Source organism: Myotis daubentonii, chromosome 17, assembly GCF_963259705.1.
Source record: "Myotis daubentonii chromosome 17, mMyoDau2.1, whole genome shotgun sequence".
Taxonomy (NCBI): Eukaryota; Metazoa; Chordata; class Mammalia; order Chiroptera; family Vespertilionidae; genus Myotis; species Myotis daubentonii.
The window spans coordinates 54,212,506-54,231,586 of NC_081856.1; the positions used below are offsets into that span (position 1 = coordinate 54,212,506).

Genomic DNA, 19,081 nt, shown 5'->3' on the forward strand with positions numbered 1-19,081 from the left:
TATACATTTGGGAACGTGCTAGAAAATTCTGTGCTGGTGTTTTATTACCATCAAAATGTTAAGAATCACAGTGAGGAGCTGTGCCACTCAGCAAGACATGGGGGTGCAGACAGGAGGTTTTGAGGGCCCCAGCCACTGGCCTCTGGTGGCCAGAAGGGTCCCCCGTAGGCCCTCCCTAAGCACCAGGCCACACGGAAACGTTTGTCGGCAAACTCCAGCTCATCCAGCTCCACGTGACCTTTGCCACCCAAGGACAGTTGCCTTCGTGCAGTGCCGTTTCTTAAACCCTTTTCCATCTGGGCGATTGGGACTCTTACACTTAAAAAACCAAAAGCTATTTGAGAAGAAATATCAGAAGCACTCACTTCACAAGTGCAGCACCTGTGGTGGGAGACTTTCCAAGCACTTGGTGCCAAAAGGTGTCATTTTAAACCCAGTCACTGCTGGTGAGGGTACAGGAAAGGTAAGCAGCATGGAGGGCAGACTTGGCACGTTGTGACCAAGAGGAGAGGATGCAGGGGACCAATGGGCTGGGGCTCAGGCGCCGCTAGGCCGTCCTCTGCCCTCACCTGGACAGGTCAGGCGCTCCGCACCCAGCCCCTTTCTGGCCGGCCAGGCTGGGGCCCCACACCGTCCATCACTGAGGCTTGGTGCTGTCATCCTGGCCCAGGACCTTGCTGGAGGGGTGGCCAGGTCTGCTCAGGTCTGGGGGCAGGTCAGCCCTTCCAGGATCCCTTTGCTCCCCCACCCCCGCTGCTCTGCCTCCCTGCAGGGAGAGGATGGGCCCCCAAGCAAGCCAGCAGAAGGCAGATGGACCAGCAGGAAGTGAGCCTCCAGCGGCCACAGATGGAGATGGAGATGGGAGGTCCTGAGGAGGTGGGAGGCCCAGAGAGAGGATGAGGCAGCCAGGAGATGGCAGAGGCAGCGGAGTGAAGATGCGGCGTAGCCAGGAGGGTGGGCAGAGGGGAACCCTGAGACACAGAAGCCCTGAGACGCGAGGTCCCCAGAGAACTGGGGATAAGGCACAAAAGGATGGGTCCCTGAGGTGCATGAAGGCCCAGAGGGGACCTGAAGCCCAGAGAAGGTGGAGGCAGATGCCTAAGGAGGGGGAGGCGGGGCCTGGAGATGGAGGTGCTGAGCAGAGATGGGAGTCGGGGGAATAAGGCAGGGGGGCAGCGAGGGATGCAGCCCCCAAACGGAGAGGCCAGGGCAGGCATGGGGTGAGCCCCAGGGGGGCCGAGCTCTGGCTGAGCTCATCCGGGTTCCTAGCTTCTGTGCCCGAGGACCGAGTGCCCTGCGGGCAGGCAGCCGGGACACTCACTTCTTGCTCTTGAACGTACTCAGGATCTTGGGCATGAACTTGCCCACCTTGCTGTCCCGGGCGTCCTCCTCGGCCGGGCACTCCCCGGCGCCTCCGCCGGCCTCCTCCTTCTTGCAGAAAACCTCGAAGCGGCTGTACACGCGCTTCTCCTTGCGCATGCTCTCCATGCGGCGCAGCAGCCGGTCCCGCTCCTCCGCGCTGGCGGGCAGCGTGCGGCTCAGCCGGCCCTGGGCCCCCAGGCTGTCTGAGCGGAAGATCGCTGAACACTTGTCCTTGTCGGACATGTCAGGAGCCAGGCCACTGGCAGCCGGCGGGTGGCCCAGCTCTGGGCTGCTGTGGGCCGGGGCGGGGGCGGGGGCGGGGGCTCCGCGGTGCTTCTGGCCGTGGGCGCTGATCTGCTCCAGGATGGCTTTGGTGTCGTCCCGCAGGTTGCTGCTGTACAGAGCGTTGGCCGTGGCCGAGGCTGTGCGCGCCCGCGGACCCCGCTCCTCCCCGGCGGCAGCCTCCGCGCTGTCTCCCCGGCTCAGTGAGGGCCGTCGGGGGCTCTCGGGCCGCCGGGGGCTCTCGGGCTGCCCGTTCTCCTGCGGCGCCGGAAAGCCGCCCTCATCCTCTGCGCGCCGCTCGCTCTTGGGGCTCAGTAGCTGCCGGAGGCGCAGAGAGCCCTTGCGCAGCACCTCCATGGGGCCAGTGGGCGTCTCCTCGGCGGGCCCGGCCTTCGGAGCCTCTCCCGAGAAGGGAAGGGTGAGGCTGCCCCTGCGCTCGGGCACGGGGGGCACTGGGCTGCCCCTGCGCTCGGGCACGGGGGGCACTGGGCTGCCCTTGCGCTCAGGGTAGGCGGAGGTGGGGCTCCCCTGGCGCTCAGCGAATCCTGCGGTCGGGCTGCCTCTGCGCGGGGGAAACCCAGGAGTGGGACTCCCCTTCCGCTCGGGGTAGGCTGAGGTGGGGTTCCCTTTTGGCTCCGATTGGGGCGCGTCCACGGGGGAGCTGTCCTGCCCTTGCAGGGAAGAGGAGAGGCCCTGGTTCAGGAGGAAGCGGGAGGGCAGCCGGTCGGGGCCAGGGCCGCTCCGGCCCAGCGTGTCGAGCAACTGGGCGGCGGTGAGCGTGGCGGCGCCGGGCTGCCGCTCGGCCTCCTGGTGCAGCCGCTGCGTGAAGGAGTCACGGAGGTCGAGCAGGCAGCTCTCCAGGCTGCGCCGCTCGGCCGCCGTGTTCCCCGACACTGCCGCCTCCTCCCGCCATGCCTGGGACTTGACCGCTTTGCTGTGGCTGGAAGCGGTGACTGCGGTGGCCGGGGCGCCGCTGGCGTCGCGCGCTGGACCCTTGTACTTCTCCAGGAGCTCGGCCACCTTGGTGGAGGCGGCGGAGCGGACGGCCTCACCCCCGGGGCCCAGCGCCTCGTGCACCGCCTGCTCCTTGTGCAGCAGCTGCACCTTTTCGGTGGCGGCCCCGCCTGCGCCCTCCGCCTGCGACGCGAAGATGAGCGAGGAGCGGAGCCGAGAGCTGCGCTGGATCAGCGGGTTCAGCCGAGAGCGGAACGAGTCCTGTGTGGCCAGGCCCGTCTCCTCCGGGCCCTCGCCGCTCCCGCTGCCGGAGCCCTTGGCCGGGAAGATCGAGGGCCCGCGGAAGGACGAGGGCAGCAGGTCCCCCGCGGTCGCCCGGCCCCCGGAAACCAGCACGTCGTCATCGTAGGCCTCGGACTCCATGGGGCCCGGCAGGCCCTCTTCACCCGCGTCCTCCCCGTGGCGGCCGCTCAGGTAGGAGGCCAGGCGCCAGTGCCGCAGCCCCGCCCGCCCCTCCGGCCCCACCCTGCGCTCAGGCTCTGCCTCCAGCCCCGCCTCCGGGCCCAGCCTCGCCGCTGCCTGGCAGGGGAAGCGCAGGCCCAGGTTGGGGCGCGGCGCCCCACTGGGTTCCAGGCCCCGGGGCCCGAAGGCCGGGTCTGAGCCATGGCGGACCTCGCGCGACTCACTGGACGGCACATAGTCCAGCCGCTGGTGGGTGTCCAGGCCCAGCTCCGGGAAACGAGGCCCAGCGCCCAGCGCGAAGTCCTCGGGGTCTGCGAAGCCGGGGCGGCCCGCGCGCAGCTTCTCGAACAGGCCCTGTGGGCGCCCCGAGCCGAACTGCGGGTCCCACTGGTAATGCTGCTGGTAGAGCTGGTCGCGGTGGAAGTGGCTGGTCTGGAAGCGGAAGTCGTCCCCGTGGGCGAGGAACTGTCGGGACACCTGCCGCGCGGCCGCGAAGTTCTCCACGGCGCCCGCGCCGTCGGCGGCCGCGTAGCTGTGCCGCTTGAAGGAGTCCATCTCCAGGTGTCGGGCCTGGAAGAAGCCCCGCGGGCCTGCGAGCTCGGCCCCGGGTCCGGCCTCCGTGTCCCACCGTCGCGACTGTAGCCGCAGCCCGGTGTGCGGCTCCAGGGCACCCCCGGGCATCCGCTGTGGCTCCTCCCGGCGGAAGGCCGACAGGAAGTGGCGGTCAGGGTCGAGGAAGGAGGGGAAGCCGAGGCCCTCTTCCCGGGCCGGTGGGAACAGGAGGTGCGCTCGTTTGGGGAAGGAGAAAGGAGTTGGCGCCCCAGGCATCTGACTGGCCATCAGGGGCCCGGCCCCGGAGTACGGAGCCAGGGCGTAAGCGTCCATGCGGGCCAGCGCCCCGGCCGAGGGCACCAGTGGCTCAGACTGTGCGAAGAGGATGCGGAACTCCTCGTCGAAACTGGAGACCAGCTCCCCCTGGAACACGTGCGCCAGGCTGCGGTGGATCTTCTCGAAGGACCACATGAAGCTGCGGGCGGGCGGGGCCAGCGTCAGGGGCGGGGCGGGGCCAGCGGGAGGGCGGGGCCAGCGTCAGGGGAGGGGCGGGGCCAGAGTCAGGGGCGGGGCCAGCGGGAGGGGCGGGGCTCAGCAGCCTGTGCCTGGGGTGTCAAGTCTGCAGAGATGCAGGAGGGGCGCCGGGCTGTGACGGCTACGGGAGGAGGCCCGGTGGGAGGGGCCGGGGCTGCGCACCTGTAGCTCCCGCTCATCACCACAGCGCAGTCCACCAAGAGGAACTTCTCCTTCACGTGGCCCTTGAAGGACTTGCCCGTGCGGCAGTAGTAGGTGGGGCCGGCCACGGTGCGCACCCGCAGGAACTGGGGAGGAGAGGCGTCAGGTATCGGCGGAGGGCCTTTCCCGCCTTCCTCTACCCCCCCCTCCCCCGTCACTCACGTCCACGTTGTGCAGGTTGACGCGGCACTTGTCCGCCGTGTCCAGAAAGTGCTGCGCGTTCATCTCGTCCAGGAGAATGTAGACGGGGACGCGGCGCGCGGCGGCCTCCAGCACTTCGCTGAGGAGGTCCACGTCGGTGAACATGTCCATCACCACGGCCACCACCTGCGGGGCGGGCCAAGGACCAAGGGCAGAACCCTCTGCTGTCCCCAGTGTTCTCTAACCAAGCCCAGGGGCCTCTGCATCACCCACAAACTGCAAAACCGCCACTGGCCATCCCAGGGGCGAGGGGTCCCGTCAGGGAATGGGGTCAGGGGGGCTGTCAGAGGGGGTGTAGGGCTGCTGGTCAGATGGGTGGCCCGTGATGGAGCCCTAGGCAGGCACAGGGCCTGCATCTGCTGGGGGTGGCTGCTCCCTCCTGGGCAGAGCAGGTGAGTGAAACCCTCGTTGTCCCACCCGCCCCACAGACGTCTGGACTCCCCTGACCCTTAGGCCGTGGGCAGAGGATGGTCTTTAGCATCTGATCTGCTGCCTGTCTCCCTGGTGTAACAGGTCCCTTTGCTGTGGACCAACTGCCTGGTGAGGGTAGGAGCCCCAGCTGGGTCACGGGCAGGGTGGAGACCATTGTGTGACAGTAAGTCCAGGCCTGGAGAGGACTCAGCATCCCTGAGCTCCTGAGCACCGGCCATCACCACGGACAAGCAACCGAGGCAGAGGCAGCCCTGGGGCAAGCCAGCCCTGGGTGACCCTAGAGGTGGCCAGGGCACCCTCCCTGCAGCTGCCCGCCTCCCCACCCTCCGGAGCTGCATGCTTCAGGTCCAGCTCAGGCCGTCCTGCCCACTGCCCCCGGCCAGCGCACCTGCTGGGCAGAGCGGATCATCCTCCGAGCCTCATCCTTGATGCTGGGGCTGTCGGGGGGCGGTGGCTGCACCAGTGTGGTGACCTCCGTGCCCTGGAAGCCGAAGGTCAGGGGCCAGCCCAGGTCCAGCTCAGGCACCGCCTGGTCTGAGTTCATGGGCCAGTAGGTGCCCGAGGAGCCGTCCATGTCCACGTTGGGAGGGCTGCCTTCGGGGGGCTCCGGGGCAACATACTGTGGGGGCCGCAGGTGGCGGCTCACGTGGTCCAGCTCCTCAGGACACAGGAAGGCGGGTGCCCCCTCGGTCGCCAGGAAGTGGCTGTAGGCCTCAGGGCCGCCCTCCGCCAGCGCGTCCACTGCCAGGCGGTAGTACTCTTTGTAGTGAGGTGGCAGGTACCCTGGTGCCAGGGGGTTGTCGCCCTGGGAGGAGCTCTGGGAGCGACGGGCCATGTTGAGGCCGGGGGCCTGGGGGAGGGGCAGGAAGACGTTACCAGGGCTGGGGCACCGGGCCCACTGCCCCCCCCATGCAGTGTCTAAGGGCCGGCAGGGGCCTCGGCTGGGCTTGGCGTTCGCCCAGGCCTGGAGGCCTTCCGGGCACCCCAGACCCTAGGACAGTGATGGCGAACCTATGACACGCGTGTCAGAGGTGACACACAAACTCATTTTTTTGTTTGATTTTTCTTTGTTAAATGGCATTTAAATATGTAAAATAAATACCAAAAAATGTAAGTCTTTGTTTTACTATGGTTGCAAATATCAAAAAATTTCTATGTGTGACACGGCACCAGAGCTAAGTTAGGGTTTTTCAAAATGCTGACACGCCGAGCTGAGAAGGTTCCCATCACTGGGCTAGGAGGAACCCCAGCTGGGGGGGCGGCAGAGGAGCCGGCAGCCTGGGCCTTGCTCCCCCAGGACCAGGACCAGGACCAGGGAGAGCCCAGGGCCCAGACTCCAGGTGGGACTCTGGCTGCACAACCCACCCCGCCCGCCCGCCCCCCTCAGGGTCACTTCATAGCCTCGTGGCCCCGCACCCCTCCTTGTGCTCCCTCCCCCCGTAACGTTAATGTGCTATGCCTGTCGGTATAAACATAATGCAGTCTGATGGGCATGTTGCTCTCCTGATTTTATGACAATGCTGTTTTGTGGGTCCCTGGTCCTGTGCAGAGACAAGCCGAGTGGCCCACACCCCAGGCCACGCCCCTCCCTCCGCCCTCGTGTGCAGCTGCCAGGGTTGGCAGGAGAGCACACGGGGTCCAGGCGAGCTCAGCACAGAGCTGTCCCCTTTGTCCAGCCAGGGGGGGTTAGGCTACACCCCACCCCACAGCCCTACTTCACAGATCTGCAGCCTCCTCGGCCCATGAGCTGAGTCCCGGCCCTGCCGGGCCCGTCTGTCACCACCCTGTTCCCGGCTTCCTTCCGGACGGGTCGGAGCCCTTTGCTGCGACCATCAGGCCGTCTGTCCTGGGCTGGAATGAGCCTCTCCAACCACACTGCTCGCCCCAACCTCACCGCCTCCACGGCCCTGCCCGGCCAGGCGGGTCCCCTCCTGCGCTCCTCCACGTGGAGACCTGTCCTCCCGCCCCAGTCCCTGCCCCCGCCCCCTGCTGCTCCTGCCCGGCTCCAGCCTTGGACGTGGTGGTGGCCGGTGGCCGGGAAAGCGGTTCTGCTAGTCGCCGCAGCGCGCCCTCCCCACACACAGCCGGGTGAGGTGGACGGCAGGGCCAGGGCTCTGCGTGCCATGACCTGGGAGCCCCTCGGCCCACGTCCCCTGGGGCGGAGGTGAAGGAGCCTGTGTGTCCTTCAGGCATCGGCAGAGCTGCTGGCCCTCAGACAGCCCCGTTGTCCTCACGGCACCAGAACCAGACTGAGGAGGCCACAGGGGTCCTACTGTGCCAGGGTCCCGTCCCACGAAGAGGGGGGCCTCACTATCTGACCAGTGTGGGGGGCCTCACTATCTGACCAGTGTGGGGGGCCTCACTATCTGACCACAGTGTGGGGGGGGCCTCACTATCTGACCAGTGTGGGGGGGCATGTTCCCCTCTGGCTTCACTGGGAGGGGACACAGCACAGACTGCCCAGGCGTGTGCAGGGGGGTGGGGGGTCCCATGCGGGTCAAGAACCTTCCATCAGGTAGGACTGGGGGGGGGGGAGGCGGCCCTGCTTGGCCTCAGCAGGACCCCGACCTCAAGGACCTGCTCCTTTGCTGGTCTCCTTTCTGGGGTCCGCACACCCCTTAACTGGGAACGGAAGGGAGCCATTCCCCAGCCGGAAATGAACCCCAACCTCGTGGCTCCCCACACACCTGCCTCCCGACACCCGCCCTCAGGGAGGGAGGGGTTCTTTCCCACCCGGCCCATGACTCAGCAGGAATCAGCTGGGGCTGACCTCTGACCTCTGACACGGCCTGGCAGTGTCCAGGGTCCCCGGGATCGGTGGACTCCCGTCAGGTGACCGTGACATCCCCAACCCCCCGCAGCAGGAGGGAGGGAGGGCGGGACCCGGGGCCAGGTGTGGAGGGGGCCAGGAGGAGGGTCCCCGGAAGGAAGGGGGCAGGAGGAGGGTCCCCGGGACGGAAGGGGGCAGAAGGAGCCCCGAGGTGGCTGGGACGGGGTTCCAGAGGATGGGGTCGCCGACTGCAAGTCAAAGTGGAGTCGGTTTGCAGTTTTCGGGGTGCTCGCCGCAGGAAGTCAGTGCACCCCAGGGAGGTAGCGGCTGCCTGGGCGAGTCCCATTTACCACCCGCCGGGGCCTGGGCGCCAGAACCGGCCTTCCGCCCGCCCTGCGCTCCGGTGGGAACCAGCCCGGCTCAGGGCGGCGGGCGGGGCGCCCCAGGGAAGAGCCCGCCGGGCCCAGCTCCTCCCCCATCCCCCAACCCCCGACTCTACCCAGGTCGCGGGGCGGAAGCGGGACAGGACCCCGGGGCAGGTCGGCCTGGGCCCGGCCCTTCCCACTCGGCTCCTCCCGGACCCGCATCGTGCGCGGGGCTCGCGTCCACCCCGCTCACCCCGCCCGGCCCGAGGCGCGCAGCCCGCACAGGTGCCGGCGGGGAGGCCGCCCGGGACCCCGCGCACCGACCCCGCCCCAACCCGCCGGGCCGCGGCCTCCTGCCGCGCGCCGCCCCGCCCGCTCCCGCCGGGTGGGGGCTACCTGGCCAGGTGCGCGGGGTCCCGGGACGAGGACAGCAGGAGCCGACCGCCGCCCAGCGGCCTCGCGGTCCGGTCGGTCCGGCAGCCACTCCCTGGCGCGGCCCGCCCGCCGCGCGGCCTGATTCACGCGCCCGCCCCCGCCCCGCCCGCTCCCGCGCCGGCCTGCCCGGGCAGCACCTGGGGGCGGGGCGGCCCCACCCGCGGCGCGCCCGCATTCCTCCGCCCGCCGCCCGCCGCCCGCGGCCCCGCGCTCCCCCGGGCCCCGCCGCGCCCCCCGGCCCCGCGCCCCGGGGACCCGCGCCCCGCGCGCGGCGGCCGCCGGAATCCCGCGCCCCCATCAGGCCACCGAGGGCGCGCGGTGCCCACATCTGACCCCTCACCCTCGCCCCGGAAGTTGAGGCGGCGGGGACGTTCCAGCTCGGTCGCTAGGCAACGGGTCCGCCCGACGCGGGGGGCGGAGCTTCCGGTCTGGCTGAGGCTGGGGCGCTGGGGAGGCAGGTGAGGCCGGTGAGGCTGCGGGGCCGCGAGGAACCGGGAGCGAGGCTGGGCCCGGGCCCCGGGAGCACACCGCGCCCCCCTCCCCGCACACGCTGATCCTGCAGGAACCGGGGCCCTGAATGCCGCAGAGATAGGGAGACCCGCACACAGGGGACCGGTCGCCACAGAAATGGCCCCCACACTTACACCATCCACGCCCCCACTCCTGGCCCCGCGGCCACAGGCTCAGGTGTTCTGCGCTCCCACACGGACAGGGCACCCCTGCACATACCAGCCCTCTCCATGCACACGGGACCCGGGGGTACCGGCACCTGCACAACCGGAGCCCTACGTGCCCACCAAGTCCCGCACGTGCCCATCGGCCAGGCACCCCCACAGTCCCCACACCAACAGGGTCCCCGCGCAGTGACCCCTGCATGGGCCCCCCCCACAGAACTCTGCACACAGATAAGACCCCACAGCAACACTGAGTCCCCCCGACACCGGGGATCCTGCAAGTACTGACCACACGGGACGGGGGACCCCATTCACACCCCACAGCCCCTCTGCAAGCACACACAGACGCCCTTTGCTGCCCCGAGGCACCTCAGTCCTGCCAGCGTCCCCCAAACACTCAGACCCCCCCAGGTCCCCGCCACCTCCCCTTCCTGTCACTGTGCCTGGGCCGCTTTCTGCAGGTCTCAGCCGCCTTCCCCCCACCCCTCCCCACCAGACCCCGTTGTCCCAGGATCATCCTGTCCCCAAACACTCAGCAGCTCCCCACCGGAGCCGGGGGGCATGGGTCAGACCAGTGCCCAGGCCACAGCGCTGCCGTGGGTCACCTGGCTGGGGGGGGGGGGGGACCCTGACCGAGCCTGGGGTAGGGGGTGTCCCAGAAAAAGACAGGAACTTTGGGGTCAGCTGAGCAGACTAAGGAGAGAGGCGTGGCTTCCAGGCCCGGATGGAAGCAGCTGGGCTCGGCTGTGCCTTAGACAGAGCTCGGCCTGCTGGCCGCCCAGTGGCTTGAGCAGAGCGATGGGGACGGGACACCCCTCCCCGGGGGTTGTGGTCCGGGCCTGGGCCCAGAGGATGGAGCCAGGGGTGCAGGGGGCGGGGGGGGGGCGGGGGGGATGAGCTGTGGCCAGGTGGCCTTGCTAGGTATCCCACCCACATGCGGCTCACACGCCAATCACCAGGGCAGGCAGGCGGCCGGGAGCTGGCGGGTGCAGTGTGCGCCCACGGCCCCTGCCACCCTGCCACCCCTCCCTGACCTCCCCTACCCGCCCTCAGGAGAATGAGCAGTAAGAAGGGGGGCCCCAGAGCAGCGTCAGGGAAGCGGCCATCCCCCCGGGGGGCCAAGCCCAGAGCCGCTGCTGGTGAGTGAGTGCCCCTCCCAACCTCCAGGCCCCCCTCAGACCCTCACTTGTGAGGCCCTCTCCGCGGCCACCCGGACGCCCCCGGAGGAGACCCTCTCCTCTGAGTTAGGGGTGGGGTGGTAGACTGAGGGCTCAGAGCTCAGGTGTCCACTCCAGGCCCGGGGGTGGCGCAGGGGCCGGGGGGCCGTGTTCCGAGGAGGCAGGGAGCTGGGAAACAAGTTCTGGAACGGAGCAGGGTTTGCATCCATGTTGGCAAGTGACAGACTAAGCCTGTGTCCACTCTGACCCCCTGCTCCACGTCCAGGCTGCATGGCGACAGCTGGTCCCGGGCCCAGTCCTGCTGGGTCAGGAAGGACCCCTCGGCCATGCCCACCCCCGCTGGCTGCCACTCCCCTTCTCTGAGCCCGTCTTCTCTGTCACCACACTCACCCCTTCCAGGCTGCTGCTCCAGGTCCCCCAGCCCGGGCCTGAGGGGGCAGTGCTGGCTAAGAGGGGGCTTGCCCTGCTTCCCAGGGGCACCCCTTCTGCTGGGAGTGGGCCTGGCCGGATGGTGGCGCCTGCTCCCCAGGCCACGCGGGGGTTGGACCCTGGTTTCCCCAAATGGCCCCAGCGTGGTGGAGGCAGCCGCTGTCCTGGAACGAGGATGCTGGGCTCAGGCGCCGCTGGCTGCTTACGCGATCAAGCCTGGGACGCGCACGGCAGTCAACAGGCGGGCAGGTGCGCCAGGGAGCTGCGCTGGGGGCGGTGACCTGCTGGCTGTCCACCTGGCTGCCACCCTCTCCCCCCAACCCTGCCCTGGACAGCACCTGGCCAGGTGCCTGCAGCCTCTACAGGAACACCTCTGCCTCAGTTTCCCTGCCCGGGCACCCCTACCTGCCCAGCATGGCCTGAGAGGGCATGCTGTCGCCGGGCCTTCCCGTGCCCTGTGCAGTGGGCATCAGCCTCACGTTGCAGATGTGAAAACGGGTCCGCCGATGTCCTGCGGCCGGCCGGCCGGCCTCCCAGCCCTCTGCAGGTGCCTGTGGGTCGCTGGCACGCTCAACACCCCCCCCCCCCCCGCACTGCCGGTGCCTCCGCCACCCACGTGCCCCTCCAGGCCTTACCTGGCCTTGGGTCTGCAGCACCTCAAGGCCCTCGCTCTGGAGCTGCTCCAGGGCCATGGCCAGCTCCAGCCCCTCCATGCGCACCCAGGCCTGCTCCTCCTGCAACTGCTGCAGCCACAGCTGCTCCTCCTGCCACAGCTGCTCCCGCCACAGCTGCTCCTCCTGCCACAGCTGCATCTGCAGCTGGACCTGCCGTCGGCGGTCCGCCAGCAGCTGCTGCTCCTGGGCCAGGCACAGCTGGACCTCGTGGAGCCTCAGCAGCTCGGTGCCCAGGCTGCGCGTGCGGCCCCCCGGCCGGCCGTCCTCCATGTCCGCCGCGGGGACTGGTACCAGCTCGGACCCCGGAGCAGCAGCCGGCACTGGCCTCTCCGCTGCCTGTGGCTGCTCTGGCCTGGCCACCTGGGGATGCCCCGGGGCAGCTGGCTGGCTGCCGGTCACGTGCCCCGCAAGGGCCACCCCTGTCTCGTCCAGAGGGCCCCCTGCGTCGGGGGGCGGGGGCTCGGCCTCAGGGCCCTGCTGCCCCGGAGCCTGCTGTGCCCGGCCCGCCCTCCTGGCGCGGGGCTTTCGCGCTCGGCTCCGTCGCCCAGACATGGTCCAGATCTGGCGTTGGCTCCCAGGGGCCCTGGATCCTGGGGGCCCAGAGGGGGCCCGGGAGACGACAGTGGGCCCCCTGAGGCGGCTGCCCTGTGCCCGCCCTGCCCCTTGGCTGGTGCCTACGGTGCCACAGCCCCAGCCCTGGCTCTGCCTGTGGGCCTCGCGGGCGACTCGGGGGCCGGGCCACGCCGGGGAGTTTATAGGGACTCTCGGCCTTGGCTCACGCGCGGGCTGACTAAGGCGCTGACACAGGGCGCAGGACTTTACGGGCCGCGGGCCTCGCTGGCCAGACGGGGAGGGCGGCTGAGAGGAGCCGGAGGAGGTGACTCGGCAGCCAGACCGCGGCTGGTGCAGGGCGAGTCGAGTCCTGCCCTGGGCGGGCACCCCCACCCCATCCCAGCCCTGGTCTTGGGGTTCAAACTCCAGCCCAGCGGGCCGGGCGCTGCATCCCTGCGACTGACCATCCGCCCGGCGAAGGCTCTCACTGGCCACAGACCATCCGACCGGACCAGCAGGGGGACGCGGGCCGGGCCACGCTGAGCACGCCCCCCACCCCCACCCCCCCAGCTGCCAGCGCCCTGCCCTGCGGGGAGGACAGACCTCTGCCCAGCCCAGACGCTCTCGGGCTGGCTGCCGGGTGGCTGGAGGCAGATCCTGGGCCTGGAAAGGCTCCACCCAGTGGCCTGAGATGGGCAGCAGGAGGCCCCGCCCACCTGGGGTGCAGGGGTGCAGGAGCTCCGCTGTCCTGGTTGGGTGTGTGGCTGCCCTGCCACCAATATGGGGCCCTGAGGAGCTCCCCAGCCTTTGTTTGGGGGGACGCGGGCCTATGTTCCTGCGTCCCCTGCGCTTCCTGTCGGGAGGGGGCTCCCCACGGCTTCCACCCCAGCGTTTCCCCAGCCTGGGGCCGCTGACTCACCCGCACGCCCAGGGCCCGTCCCAGCAGCTCTGCCACACCGGCCTGACTGGTTTGCCTGGCGCAGCCCTGCCCACACCCCACCCCCAACCCCCTCAGCCTTTGCCCTGAGACGGGGAGACAGACTGCAGCCACCAAACCTGAGCGCGGGGGGGGGGGGGGGGGGGGGGGGACGACACAGGAAGGGGGAAGGGGCTCTGGAGGGCAGTGGCCCTGGCTGGGGCAGGGTTGAGGGGAGGTGGGCAGTGGGCGCCCCCTGAGGCATGGCTACTCCTGGCTCCCCAGAGCCCGGCTGCAGGGCCAGGGGCAGGGCAGTCCTGCCTGGGGCACTGTTGGCGCTGCCACCCCCTGTATGTGCTGCAGGGACGCGGCCTGGTCGCTCGTTAAAGCTGCTGCACAGTCGGGTGCCCCTAACAAGCAGGACACAGCTGCCCACAGGGGGCCCCTAAACGCCTCCGAGGCTGAGGGGGTGGGGTGGGTCCACACACCAACCTCACTGACGCCCCTCCCGCCCCGCCCCCCCAAGCCAGGGGAGAGCCGCCAGTTATGGAGGAAGACTGGCCGGTGGGCGGGCGAAGCCCCCCCCGCCCCCCCCCCCCCCGCAACTGAGAGCCCACGCCCACCGGCCGCCCCGCCAGTGAGGACGGGAGGACTCAGGGCGGGCCTCCGGGCTGCGGTCGTGTGGTCTGCGTGTGTGCATGTGTGTGCACCCATGTGGGCGTGCATGTGTGTATGAGCACGTGTACATGCATGAGCGTGCATGTGAGAGAGCATGTACATGTGCTTGTGCGAGAGTGTGCACGTATGTGTGATGTGTGAGCACATGTATCTGTGTGTGTGCACGTGTACATGCGTAGGCATGCGTGTGAGCGCGCATGTGTGTGAATGCCTGAATGGGCTCATGGGCGAGCAAGTCCCTCCCAGTAGCAAGTGGGGAGCCTTGTCCTCCCTGCTCCCCCCGCCCAGGCCCCTGCTTTTCCGTGAGGCCTGGGCTGGGCAGGTGGCACCGGTCCCTCCTGTCCCTCCCAGGGGTGCGGCCTCTCGGGGAGCCGCCTCCCTTCACCCTCCAGCGCCCTCTTTCCACCCGGAACACGGGAGTCCTGGTGTCGGCTCTGGGTGCTGTCGCCCTCCAGTGGCAGGAGCCGCCCTCGGGAGGCACCAGGGACGGGAGCCCCCCCTCCCGCTCGGCCGCCCGTCTGCCCCCGCGGCCTCCACAGCCGGATCCCCCGAACCCCCCTCCGCTGCTCCAACCCCAGCGCACCCACTTCCTCCGAGTCCGCCCCCGCGGCTGCTCCCCGTGACCCACCGTGTGTTCCCGGTAGCCCCGCCCACGCCGGACCCGTCGGCTCTTCCTGGCCTCGGCTCCGTGTGCTTCGTCTGTTCTCTGCGGAGCAGCCAGTCTCGGGTCTCGGGCACATGTTACCCTTCTGGCCGGGGGCCGGACCCCCAGCAGCGCCCGTCACCTTCTCCCCCGAGGGCCCGGATAGGGAGCCTGCCCTGACCGGAGGACGGGGGACGCAGAGGTCTGTGACGTCCTGACTGTTGCTTTTATTTTTAAAATCCTCACCTGAGCATGTGCTGACTTTTCAGAGGGAGAGAGAGAGAGCGCGCCCGCGGGTGCCATGGCGATGTGAGGGGGACACTGATTGGTCGCCTTCCCGAACGTGTCCCCCGGGGATCAGCCCACAACTGGGAATCGAACAGAGACCTTTCAGTGCTCGGGACGACGCTCCAACCAACCGAGCCCACGCCAGGGCCTGACTGTTGGTTTTCTAAAGGCTCAAATGCCCGAGGTTGGCCTGGCTCCGGGCTGGGCCGGGCACAGCAGGGGCAGACCTGCAGCTGGGGCGGTGCCCAGTGTCTTAGGGGTGCAGTCCCCTGGGGTCCGTCCCTGCCTGAGGCCATTTTTTCACCTTTCCTTGGTTTCCAACCAACGTCCTCCCGGGGCTAGAGGCTCAGGGGGCTGGCGGCTCCCGCTGTCTGGGATGGGACCGCCTGGGACTTCCTGCCCAGACCTGGGTCTTCCCCTCCTGCTGGCTCTGCGGGTGGCCGGTGGCCTGTGGCCAGGCTGCTCTGGCTGGGCGTGTGGATTTAGAACATGTGCCCTTCAGGGAGGCCGGCAGGGTTAGGGTTAGGGGACCTGGACCCACAGCTGGTTCCCCACCCAGGGCCAACCCGGGAGGACCAGGCGGCCACCGTCATCCAGTGCGCCTTCCGGCGGCACCTGGCGAGGAAGGAGCTGGCCCTCCGGCAGCAGAAGCACGGGGAGTACCTGGAGCAGATGGAGAAGCTGCAGAGAGAGGTCAGGCCCGGCTCCGGCCGGAGCCGTGGGAGTGGGGCCTGGGCTCCGGGTACCGACTCATGACCTTGGGGCTGGGGCCATGACCTCGGGGCTGGGCTCCATGACCACAGGGCTCCCCCCCCCCCCCCGCACCCCGCAGGCCTTCCTGGCCCTGGTGCGCCGCGAGCGGGAGCTGGTGCGGCGCCGGCGGGAGGCGGAGGCAGAGGCGGAGCGGCGGCGGCAGGAGGAGCGAAGGCGCCAGGAGCGCCTGCTGGACGCAGCCTTCGACGGGAACCTGGGGGAGATCGTGGCTGTCCTGCGAGAGGCGCGCAGGGCGGGGGCGGGGGCGCGCGGGGCGGGGGCGCGCGGGGCGGGGGGCGCGCGGGGCGGGGTCCGAAGGTGACCCGAGCTGATGTGGGCGCAGGTGGAGGAGGTGCTGACACGCGAGGGCGTGGGCCACGACGAGGCGGGCCTGGCGCGGCGGCGGCAGCGGCGCGTGGCCCTGCTGGAGTGCGAAGACTCGGGCGGGAACACGCCGCTGTCCGAGGCGGCCGTGGGCGGGCAGCCCCGGGCCATCCAGCTGCTGGCGGAGCAGGGCGCGAGCCCCAACTGCAAGGTGGGCGCTGGGGCGGGGCCGGGGCGGGCGGTGGGCGCTGGGGCGGGGCCGGGGCGGGCGGCGGGGCGTGGCTCAGGGCAGCCTTCCGCAGGGCGCCTTTGGGCGGACGCCGCTGTACAGAGCCGCCTTCGGGGGCCACCTGGAGGCCGTGGAGGTGCTCCTGAGGCTGGGAGCCGATCCCCGGGTGTACGCGGACGACGGGAGCACCCCGGTGCAGGTGGGAGCGCCTTCCCCACGGGCTGGGACTGGTGGCCTCGCTTTTTAAAAAAAAACATTTTTATTGATTTTTAGAGAGGAAGGGAGAGGGAGAGAGAGGTAGAAACGTCAATGAGAGAATCATTGATCGCTGCCTCCTGCGCGCCCCACACTGGGATGGAGCCCGCAACCCGACCGGCAATCAAACCTGCCACTTCAGGTCCCTCAACCGCTGAGCCACGGCCGGGCCCACGTCCTTCACTTCTTTAAGCGACTCTGACTTGCACGCAGGCCACCTCCATCCCAGTGCTCCATCTCCCAGCGGGGGCCCAGGCCTTTGCTCAGCTGGGGACCCCAGGCCCAGGGTGCCCCCAGGCTGCCTTTCCGGGCTGCCCCCCTTCCGCCCCTGGGCCCTCCACTCCTCTCTTTACTATCAGGGACAGAGGCGAGCAGCGGAGCTTCTGGCTCCACAAAGGGAAGGAGGCCCGGAGGGCAAAGGGCCCAGCCCCCTGAGGAGAAGGGCGAGCGGGGACGTGACAGGGGCGCGACCCAAAGGAACTCTGGATGGTGACGGTGGTGGTGGCTGCACACGACTGGTGACACACACACACACACACACACACACACACGCGCGCGCGCGCGCGCGCGCGGTGCGGATGCGGTGAGTGAGAGCCATCCTGCGGGAGACTTGCTAAGGGCACGCGGGAACCCTACTATCACCGCCACTTCCCGGAAAACTGTCATTTATCCAAATAAAAGTTTAATAAAATGACTGCGAGGCAACAGGAACATATACCCACAGCGAAGAGCAAACGCAATCCCAAATGACAGCAGTGACACAGGTGGTGCAGTTACCCGCCTGCCCCGGAGCCCCTTGTTCACAAGGTGCCAGTCCGTGCACTCAGCGCGACATCTTTCACCCTCTCGGCCATCGTGAACCACCCTGATCTATAATTACTCTATAGCCTATCATAATTTATAGTTAATTCAAACATCCATCCCTCTATCGATACACACACTGCTGCTGTTGACAGAAGGTTCTGGGAAAGCAGGGACCGTGTTGAGTCCACAGCTCTGTTCTCCAGTGTCATACATCTTGGTTGTCACAGAAAAGAGACCCAAAATTGTTTTGAACCTGCCCGGCCAGTGTGGCTCAGCGGCTGAGCATAGACTTATGAACCGGGAGGTTGCGGTTTGATTCCTGGTCAGGACACATGCCCGGGTTGTGGGCTCAAGCCCCAGTGGGCCTCGTGCAGGTGGCAGCCAATCAATGATTCGCTCTCATCATCGCTGTTTCTATCTCCCTCTCTTCCTCTCTGAAATCAATTTAAAAAAATATATATTTTATATATAAATTAAATGAACAGTACAGCATGCTCTCCCAGGCTGCATAGAACCAGCCCCTGACAGGACCCCGTCACTAGGTGGCCTCGCTGGACGCCGTGGCCAGCGTGCTGCAGGCCTGGGACTTGAGCCTCACGGAGGCCATGCTCCAGAACATGGAGGCGGAGCGGCAGCGCCGGGCCCAGGAGGCCGAGCAGCACCAGGAGGCGGAGACCAAGCGGTGCGCCTGCGGGAGGAGGCCCCCCAGCCACGACCCCCCCAGGAGATGCTCAGACCCGGCTGTTCCCTCCCACCGCAGCCTGAACCTCAAAGTGCAACAGCTGGCTAAGGAGCTGCAGCAGTGCCACAAGGAGGTGAGCGCCGCCTGGGAGGGAGGGGGTGGGGGTGGCGGGCCAGGTGGGGAGAGGAGCGGCTGGGAGGAGGAGCTGAGGGGGGAACTGCAGGGCCGATGGTCTGAGGCCCGGGGACAGCCTGGCGCCGCCCTCCCGCAGCTGCAGCAGGCCTACTTCGAGCTCAACCGCAGGATCACCGCGCACGAAAAGTGCGAGCGAAGGGGCGCGGGCAAGACCGAGCTCACGCTGCAGGTGGGACCCTCCCTCCAGGAGGGTGAGCTCGTCTTCCCTCCCAAACACGGCCCTCCAGCTTTGGGGGCGGGGCGGGGCGGGGCGGGCGGGGCCTTGGGAGCTGCGCTCCGAGCTCGTGTGCCCCCTCCGCCCCCCTCCCCCAGGCCGTCAAGGACGCGGAAGCTCAGGTGGACCGGCTGCGGCAGGAGGCCCAGAAGGCGGAGGAGACGCTGGCCCTGGCGAGGCTGGAACTGCGGGAGCAGACCCAGGAGGGTGGGCGGGGCTGGAGGCTGGAGGCTGGAGAGGCCAGGCCCAGGGAGGGCACCGCGGGGGAGCTCCGGTTGCCCCCCTTCTGTCCCCGCAGGGGAGGAGGAGTTGCCGGGGCTGAAGTGCCAGGTCACCGAGCTGCACGACGTGCTAATGAAGGACGTGGGTGACCGCGTCCGCGCCGACGGCCGGTCAGTGGCCCGGCTTGGGCGAGGGCCAAGCTGAGGGTTCGGGCAACAGCGGTGACCGGATGGCCGCCCCCAGGTGGCCTCTTGTCATCGATCCCTCAGGCCAGGCGGCCACTTTCCTGCGCTACCAGGACACCAACTACGTGGACACGGTGAACCCAGACCACATGCAGCCCGAGAGGATTCGGTTGGCGCTTCTGGGGGCACTCAGGTGAGGCGGTGGGAGCTGGGGCACACGGGGTCCGCCCCGCCCCGTTCCACCTCACCGCTCGCCCCGCCCCCCAGGTACGGGAAGCCGCTGGTGTTCGACCTGCGGGAGGTGGACCTGTTCCCCGCGGTGCAGCGGCAGCTGGAGGCGGTGCAGCAGGGCCTGGCGCAGGAGCTGCTGAGCCGCAGGCTGCTGGAGCAGGACCGGTACCTGTCGCTGCTGAGGCCCACGGACGGGCCGGAGTACGGCCCCACCCAGTTCCAGGAGTCCCGCCTGGAGCAGTTCCGCCTCTTCTTTGTCACCCAGGTTCGGTGGCCCCCAGCTGAGCAGTTGCAGGTCCTGCTCCCGGTGCAGGTCCAGCTGCCCAGCGGAGGCCTTTAGCACCAATAAAGCAAAGCCCTGGACCACCGCTGTGCCTGCGCCGAGCGGGAGGGAGCCCAGCCTGA

At 68.8% G+C, this 19,081-nt stretch overlaps 2 protein-coding genes across 10 annotated transcripts; one reads left to right on the forward strand and one right to left on the reverse strand.

The window, feature by feature from the left end:
* Nucleotides 1–26: 26 nt before the first annotated feature.
* On the reverse strand, nucleotides 27–12,569 carry FAM83H (family with sequence similarity 83 member H). Of its 2 annotated transcripts, none has more exons than XM_059672405.1 (5): nucleotides 11,467–12,569; nucleotides 5,369–5,830; nucleotides 4,510–4,674; nucleotides 4,309–4,433; nucleotides 27–4,087 (listed from the first exon to the last, which is right to left on the reverse strand). In XM_059672405.1, exons 1-5 carry the CDS (start codon nucleotides 12,055–12,057, stop codon nucleotides 1,318–1,320), a joined length of 4,113 nt encoding a protein of 1,370 aa, XP_059528388.1. In that variant the 5' UTR covers nucleotides 12,058–12,569; the 3' UTR covers nucleotides 27–1,317. The 2 variants fall into 2 exon arrangements, with proteins under 2 accessions (XP_059528388.1, XP_059528389.1); XM_059672406.1 differs by lacking the exon at nucleotides 11,467–12,569 and adding an exon at nucleotides 8,512–8,721.
* On the forward strand, nucleotides 10,282–19,039 carry IQANK1 (IQ motif and ankyrin repeat containing 1). 8 transcript variants are annotated; one of them, XM_059672415.1, is made up of 14 exons: nucleotides 10,282–10,363; nucleotides 12,415–12,419; nucleotides 13,500–13,574; nucleotides 15,126–15,275; nucleotides 15,415–15,579; nucleotides 15,679–15,870; nucleotides 15,962–16,087; nucleotides 17,490–17,629; nucleotides 17,708–17,762; nucleotides 17,901–17,993; nucleotides 18,137–18,245; nucleotides 18,337–18,430; nucleotides 18,504–18,638; nucleotides 18,713–19,039. In XM_059672415.1, exons 1-14 carry the CDS (start codon nucleotides 10,282–10,284, stop codon nucleotides 19,014–19,016), a joined length of 1,725 nt encoding a protein of 574 aa, XP_059528398.1. In that variant the 3' UTR covers nucleotides 19,017–19,039. The 8 variants fall into 8 exon arrangements, with proteins under 8 accessions (XP_059528398.1, XP_059528393.1, XP_059528392.1 ...); XM_059672410.1 differs by lacking the exons at nucleotides 10,282–10,363; nucleotides 12,415–12,419; nucleotides 13,500–13,574 and adding an exon at nucleotides 13,664–14,280 and having other exon boundaries at nucleotides 15,142–15,275; XM_059672409.1 differs by lacking the exons at nucleotides 10,282–10,363; nucleotides 12,415–12,419; nucleotides 13,500–13,574 and adding an exon at nucleotides 13,664–14,280 and having other exon boundaries at nucleotides 15,142–15,275; nucleotides 17,490–17,762.
* The last annotated feature ends 42 nt before the right edge of the window (nucleotides 19,040–19,081 follow it).